The sequence below is a fragment of the Rhinopithecus bieti genome, unplaced genomic scaffold (assembly GCF_001698545.2).
Source record: "Rhinopithecus bieti isolate Rb0 unplaced genomic scaffold, ASM169854v2 scaffold_13900, whole genome shotgun sequence".
Classification (NCBI taxonomy): Eukaryota; Metazoa; Chordata; class Mammalia; order Primates; family Cercopithecidae; genus Rhinopithecus; species Rhinopithecus bieti.
The window spans coordinates 3,646,066-3,654,454 of NW_016808376.1; the positions used below are offsets into that span (position 1 = coordinate 3,646,066).

The 8,389-nt window shown below is 36.9% G+C and overlaps 1 protein-coding gene across 1 annotated transcript in view; it reads right to left on the bottom strand.

Moving 5' to 3' along the window:
* Positions 1–8,389, bottom strand: part of UPF2 (UPF2 regulator of nonsense mediated mRNA decay) — a 122,670-nt gene that overhangs the window by 26,220 nt on the left and 88,061 nt on the right. The window contains 3 exon segments of the mRNA XM_017886701.1: positions 883–1,022; positions 4,593–4,776; positions 7,438–7,713. Coding sequence (XP_017742190.1) covers positions 883–1,022; positions 4,593–4,776; positions 7,438–7,713 — 600 coding nt within the window.

The window sequence follows — 8,389 nt, forward strand, 5'->3', positions numbered from 1 at the left end:
GACCTTGTGATCCGCCCGCCTCGGCCTCCCAAAGTGCTGGGATTACAGGCCTGAGCCACCGCGCCCGGCCTCTTTAAAAACTTTTAATGTGGCCGGGTGTGGTGGCTCACACCTGTAATCCCAGCACTTTGGGAGGCCGAGGCGGGCGGATCACAAGGTCAGGAGATCGAGACCACGGTGAAACCCCATCTCTACTAAAAATACAAAAAATTAGCCGGGCGCGGTGGCGGGCGCCTGTGGTCCCAGCTACTTGGGAGACTGAGGCAGGAGAATGGCGTGAACCTGGGAGGCAGAGCTTACAGTGAGCCGAGATTGCGCCACTGCACTCCAGCCTGGGGGACAGAGCGAGACTCCATCTCAAAAAAGAAAAAAAAAAAAACTTTTAATTAAACAAGGGGTTTTATGATAGAAACATACTACTAGTTACATTTGCTATCATAAAACTAAGTAAGAGACCAGGTGCAGTGGCTCACGCCTGTAATCCCAGCACTTTGGGGGGCTGTGAGGGGCAGATCACTTGAAGTCAGGGGTTCAACGACCAGCCTGGCCAACATGGTGAAACCCCATCTCTACTAAAAATACAAAAATTAGCTAGGCGTGGTGGCAGGCACCTGTTATCTCAGCTACTCGGGAGGCTGAGGCAGGAGAATGACTTGAACCCAAGAGGCAGAGGTTGTAGTGAGCCAAGATTGCGCCACAGGACTCCAATTTGGGCGACAGAGCAAGACTCTGTCTCAAAACAAAACAACAACAACAACAACAAACAAAAACAAAAAACAACAACTAAGGAGGAGGTCTTATGTATTAAAAAAATTTTGGCTCATATAATCAAAATACTCTTATACAAATGTACTCTATGTTGCTATATATAAAAGTCATTACCTCTTCTTCTGGCTCATTTACTTCACTTTCATTTCCAGATTGTTCTTCTGTTTCAGCTCCCCCTTCTTCTTCTTCTTCATCCTCTTCAAGATTTTCTCCTTCTGTCATAGAATCTTTTGAATCTTTGTCATTTACTAGGCCTTGAAATGAGAAGGTGGAAATGGAAAACACATTAAAATAGATACAGGCTAGTTTTCTATACTATACCAATTCATGTAAAAGTATGCATTAACAATTCAACAGCCATTTTCTCAGAACAAACGTAAAGGAATTATAAACTGCGGTGAGAGACATTTTAAAAACTAAATGTGTAGGCCTACATTTCAATAAAGAAACATCACTAACAAAAAGCGACAAAAAATAAGTGTATATGTGTGTATACTTTTCCCTCTTTTCTTACAGCTTTAAATACTTGGATAATCTTATATATCTCAGTCTTAGACAAAGGTAGAAAACAGCAACAGATGAGGTACAGTCTCAGCCATATTTAAGATACAGCGTTGGCGACACTCTTTACCAAATGAGATTTAAAGAGTCTCCAAAAACTCAAAGACTTGAAAAAAATTGTGCCACTTGAATGGATAAATCATATTTGGCTATCAATTTGAATGTATGCAAATTAAGATGGGGGGAATGGGGCAAAAAGCTACCTAGCAGCTTTGTCATCATACAGATTAACTTTTTTTCTTCAATAACAGCATTCTCCTCCTAAGCCTAATGGAACTCCCTGGCCTGAATTTGCTTTCACCTCCTGTGTCCATCCCACATTTCACAGCCTAGTCAATTCTTCCTGTTGGAATTCCAATCCACCCTCTCTACTTTTGAGATGCACACAATATGGTCTCATCTGATCCCACCGACCTGCTACCCACTCCTCTCTCCTAAGCCCTCCCCTGAAGTTGCCTCAGACATCACCTGTCACAGAACACACTGCTTTAAGATCTTGCTTGTCCAATATCCTTCTCAATAGAGAACACCCTTCAATACGTACTTTCAGATCCCATCCACTCTTCAAGTTCTGTTTCAGTTTTACCTCCTACATAAACTGTCAATGAGTATTTCAATCTATTACTTTTCCTCCTATTTGCTCCTAAAGCATGTGGAGAACTTATAGCATCTTACATTTGATGATATACTACGTTGTTATTTTTTTCCTAATAATCACATAAATATTACATCAGATTATAAGACCCTTGAGGACAAAAAACTTATATGTTCAAAATTTAAGAGAGCACATATATTAATAAATACACAGTAGGTGTTAAATAAATACCTGTTGATTCATAGAATCTGAGAGGATTCAAGCAGGAAGAAACTTTAGTGACGATATGATTTAACCCTCTCATTTCATGAATACTGGTTTGAACACTTCCAAACCAGAATTCAAATAATATTGCCTATTACCATTTTAGTTTTGTTCTTAAATTAAAATAAAAATCTGAGCCAGTAATCTTACCTATCCTGAGAAAATCAGAGGTACACTAACAATGTTATTTACAGTGGTATAAAACTGGAATCAACCGAAGAGTGAATCAGCTGTATGAAGCAAGTTATGGCACACAGATAGAAATGAACACAGCCAATTAAAAAACAAAAAATAAAGCTTTAAAAGAATATGTGTAATGTCAAGAAAAAATTTCATAATGTATTAAGTAGAACCAATTGGTTATAAAATCACAAACACATAAAAAATTTAAAAAGAGTAGAAAAATATGTATCAAAATAGTAACACATGATTATCCTTCTGTATGGAATATTGGTATTGTTTTCTTGGTATTTTAAAATTATTGTCATGAACCCCTATTACTTTTAACACCATTAAAATTATTTTAAAATATAAGAAAATGGTTTTAGTATTTTCCAATAAACTACTATGTTAACATTGGGATACTATAAAACTAACATGAGACAATGAATTTTCAGGTGTCTGAAAACAAAAAACTACCAAAGGCACAATACTGTATTATATTCTGGTTTATCAGTAGGAAACTGATTTAATATCAATTTTTCTGCGTATGTCTTCTTCCTGATATTTAGACTCTATAACCAGGAAGCAAATGGAGACTTGGGAGTGCACTGATTGCAGCTGCTACCATCTTTTGAGTTTTATTCATAAACAGCGATCTATTTTTTACCTCCATATTCTAAACAAGGACAGAGTCCTCACAAGAAGCCTGCAGTCCTTTAATTTAGTCTTTTGATCTACAAAGGACAAAGCACAACTGTGCACTTTTCTGTCACCAAACTAGGTATCACACTAATATTTACTCATGTCCACTATACAGTACCATTCATTAAGGTTTTTGGGAAACAAGGCTAAGACTTAACAATTTTCCAAGGATCCAAAGCAAGTGAAATAAGTTCATAAATACTCTGCTTGATATGAGATCATGTATTCAATTAGAAATTTCAAAAAGAAAAGAAAGTAGGTAACTTGGAAAAAGGTTCAAAGAACAAAAAGAATCACATATGCTTTTACGGGTTAAGTTGTAGGAAAAGTTAATACTTGCACAATCAGTAGCAGCACTTATAAAACGTTTACCATTAAAAGTGGTTCTTCAGATATGCGATGTAGTAAATTTATATAATTTGCATAACTGGTGAAGGTAAAGATCCCTTAATGATAGACATGAATGTACCAAGTTCTAGTGGGAAATCAAATACTAGCTTAATAGTCTGAAAATGTGTCACTTTATTTTTATTTATTTTATTTATTTTTTTTGAGATGGAGTTTCACTCTTGTTGCCCAGGCTATAGTGCAATGGCGTGATCTTGGCTCACTTCAGTCTCCCTCTCCCGGGTTCAAGCAATTCTCCTGCCTCAGCCTCCTGAGTAGTTGGGATTATGGGCGTGCGCCACCATGCCTGGATAATTTTTGCATTTTGAGTAGAGATGGGGTTTTGCCATGTTGGCCAGGCTGGTCTCCAACTCCTGACCTCAGGTGATCTGCCTGCCTTGGCCTCCCAAAGTGCTGGGATTACAAGCTTGAGCCACCACACCTGTCCAAAACATGTCACTTTAAAATGACTACAATAAAACATGCTAAGAATTATCAGCATATAAACCAGGTTGGTATGGCTATACCTTGTACTGGTTATTTCTAAAGACATGTAGGTTCCTGCAGCTCTAATGGAAGCTATTCAAGAGTTAACTCTTCTCCCAAAAACAACCTCAGGATACTGAAGTATATAGAGAACCTTCTAATTATATCTAGATTTTCTCTAGTCCTTAGAAACAGAAGCAACTCTGCCAGTGGTAAGCTCTGAAATCCTGCAGGGTAGTTCCTAACTTCTGACAGGTACTCCCTTCTACAGTTTCTTTCTTTGCACTTTTTAAGAAATAATGCCTGTTGAAAATATATACTGCAAAAATAAGTAATGCTTTAATCAAAATATGTTTTACATTAGCAATCAAAAATTCTACAATTAAGAGAGGTAGACAGGATTGTGGTTTTCGTTTTTTTTTTTCCCCATCACTATCACTAGGAGCTTCAAGTCCTGTGAGTCCTGCATAACTGTTTTTTTCCAGTTTGAAATGACTTAGTGAAACCAAGCACACCATACGGCTATTACCTAACATTATTACGTAACACTCAACACTGAAAATAGAAAAGATACAATGTCAACTCTGACTGGTAACATTATAAAGCAAATCCCAGAAACAATCTGCCAAATATCACCTTCATTTTCTGTCTATAATCAATTGCTTACCCAGTTTTATTAAGAATTCTCGTTCCAAGTCTTGTACCTGCCTGATGGATTCTTCCAGAGAATTACAGAGTTTGATCTTTGGTCTTAGCAGTTCTAGTGTATCACTGATCATGTAATCTATATCAATAGGAAACGGATGGTCTTTTGTCCAAACCTCCAAACTTTTCTTCCACCAAACATAACGCTGATAACAAATGAAAAATACATTTAGCTATAAGAAATTAATAACAAAATATTTTAAAAATAATAAACTATATTGTGCTGTTACCTAGTTATAACTACTAAGCTAAAAGGTTGTAAAAGACAACTACCATTTCTATTAATGGTCAACAGCAATGATCCTATTCCAATCATTTCCCTCTGTCTATACAGGCTTTGAGCTATTTGGTGAATTTATTAAATATCTTTTTATTATAACTGTCACAGTTTTTTTAAGGCAAGGAAATATTATAAATAAAATACCAAATAAATTTTCAGGTACTCCAAAACAAGGTACTGATTTCCCATATTTAATTTTGCAAATATAACCAAATTCAAAGCCATCGTTGTGATAAATGTTCATTATTTTCTCTGCACTGCTTGCTTTGATTTTGAAGAGTTAAAGTATCTGAAGATATGGTTTTTGAAATATATAAAAACTACTAATCATCAACAAGCATTTATTGAACATCTACTGTGTATATGGCACTGTGTAGATATTTTCCCTCTCTACCCTAAGCCTGGTTCCCACATTCTATTTTATACTTGTTCTAATTCCTAAATTTATATTAACTGAAAGCACAACCCCAACCCAAGAATTTACTAGTATATAAACAGGTATTCCTCTGGGAGTTTTACTCTTCCTCTCCAGTCTGTTCCAGGTCCTTGCTACTCCAAGTGTGGACCTCATCTGGGAGCTTGTTAGAAATGTAGAATCTCAGGTCTCCCCCTAGATCAACTGAATCAGAATCTGCATCTTTACAATGTCCCCAGGGGACATGGATGCACAGCAAAGCTTAGAAGCACTGCTCCAGGTGATCCGTTCTTCCTGACCTTCTAATACTGAACTGTACACTCCATGTTCTGGGTGGAACACACAGACCTCACCACCCAGGCCTCACTCACTTTTGACTCCAATTCCTAAGTATGGCTCTGCTATGCACTTCTGTCTGTTAATCAATTTGGAAAATATTTTTGTCTCTTTTTGCTCCTGAATATTTCTGAGTGTTTCTTTTCTCTCAGCCTAAGACATCAGAGTGAATCCAAAGAATGATTCTCTTCTGAGAGAGACTCTGGTTTGGATGCTGTTATAGTTGCCATTTTGCACCAAAACTCTGGCTTTTAATACAGTATCCAACTTAAGATGGTCCTTACATACAACAGGGACTCCAACCCTCAAATCTGCAAGTCCTTTTCCCCCCTTTTTGCTCATCAATTCAGAAAGTAAAGGAGTAATAAGTTTCCCTCTATTGCAAAAGAATAGTGGTAGGAGCAAGCTAACAGACCACAATTCCCCAAGAATATTTACCCCCCACTTAACACATGCCACAATGTGGATATATTTTTAATACTTCAAGCTGTAACATTAAACTTATTTTCTTCATAATGGGTAAATGAAAATACTAACAACTGTGATTATATAGAATTGAATGGTACTATCAGCACTTAGTAAAACTTAAAGCACTTGATAGTGAGTTGTTCACCCTAATCGGCACTTAGAAAATTGTATTTTATGGGAAATAGTAATTGGGCTCCAACTAATCAACCTATAAGTTAACTTCTGAAATATAAACTTTATAGAGGTTGCAGTACTGTCCCTGTATTTGTATATGAATTTAATTTATATTGTACTTGGTCTAAATCAGAAGTTTATATAATTAATCAAAATTAAGATATGGAGTGCACAACCCAAGAATTTACGAATAAATGAACAAATATTCTTTCTGTATTAAATAGAACACATTTTTCTCAAAAGCTATAGGTTTTCTTTAAAAAAAAAAAAAAAAAAAATTAGGCTGGGCATGCTGACTCATGCCTGTTAATCCCAGAACGCTGGGAGGCCGAGGTGGGCGGATCATCTGAGGTCAGGAGTTCAAGACCAGCCTAACCAACATGGTGAAACCCCCCACTCTACCAAAATACAAAATAAAATTAGCCGGATGTGGTGGAGTATGCCTGTAATCCCAGGTACTCTGGAGGCTGAGGCAGGACAACTGCTTGAACTTGAGAGGCAGAGGTTGCAGTGAGCTGAGATTGCACCACTGGACTCCAACCTGGGTGACAGAGCAAGACTCGGTTTCAAAAAAAAAAAAATTCTATCTTTTAGAAACAAGAATTTGGGCTGTGCACGGTGGTTCATGCCTGTAATCCTAACGCTTTGGGAGGCTGAGGTGGGAGGCTTACTTGAGGCTAGGAATTCAAGATCAACCTGGCCAACATAGCAAGACCCCATCTCTATAAAAAAAAAAAGGAAGCAAGAATTTGAGCTGTAAATCAGAATATAGATGAGTGAGAAGAGAACATTAACAAATGTATTACAAATCACAAGTAATTTTAATTAATAAATTACTGTATTAAATATAATGGTCCACAAATTAGTGAACCAAATTTATAAACTGTATGAAAATAATTCCCAAAATTAATGAGCAATCATTATCAATCATAAAAGTTACATGCAGTGAGAATGTTCATATAATAGAATCTACCATATATCTTTAAATTTCCAAAAGCATTCTTCTATGAAGAATATAATTTAATTATGAACATATATACGGTATATGAATACCATGTTTCTTCTCTAATAGTATTTTTTAAAACACATGCAATGCATTAAATGATGCCAAACTGAATATTTCAGCTTATGTACCTGAAAATATACAAGGAAACAATCAAGTTTTCGTTTACTGGAACCTCTGTCAAAGTATTGGCCACATGTGTCCAGAATAGTGCATACGAGTCTAATTCTGAAAAGATGCTCAGGTGGGTCCAGGGAACTTGGAGAGCCATCAGGATTAACACCAAATGAGGTAAAAGAATACAGAGTTCTGAAAATAACAGCTGATTCCACCATTCGGTAATTGTAAAGTTCTCCTAAGAACTTGGCACTGCTGATGCGCCTCTGATTAAATTTAGGTTGATTAACCTAAAAGGCAACAAAAACACAGATTTTCATTAAAGAGGAGTAGTGTACATGAAAACAGGTTAAACTTGCCTCTGTAACTTGAAAATATCAATCATTGAAAGAACACTGAATAGGGAAATGACAGATCTTTCATAATAAAGTGGTCACTTCCAGGTGTCCTTTTCTCTATCTAGGAAATGGCTATCTTTAAAGTGTTTTCACAAAAAGAACCTATTAGATATTAAATTTAGCTATCATTACATGAATTGTTTCTAAAACAGTAAAATGTAATTCTACCCTTAACCTATTTTCTCTGCAATCAGTGAATTAAGAAAACAAATCTGGGTTTTACAATAAAAGCAAAGTGTTAGGCAGGGCGCAGTAGCTCACACCTGTAATCCCAGCACTTTGGGAGGCTGACAGGCAATCACCTGCGGTCAGGAGTTCGAGACCAGCTTGGCCAACATGGCAAAACCCCATCTCTACTAAAAATACAAAAAAATTAGCTAGGCGTGGTGGCAAGCAACTGTAGTTCCAGCTAGTTGGGAAGCTGAGACAGGAGAATTGCTTGAACCCGGGAGGCAGAGCTTGCAGTGAGTGGAGATCGTGCCAGTGCACTCCAGCCTGGGTGACAGAGCCAGACTCTGTCTCAAAAAAAAAAAAAAAAAAAAAAAAAAAAAAAAAAAAGGGGGGGGGG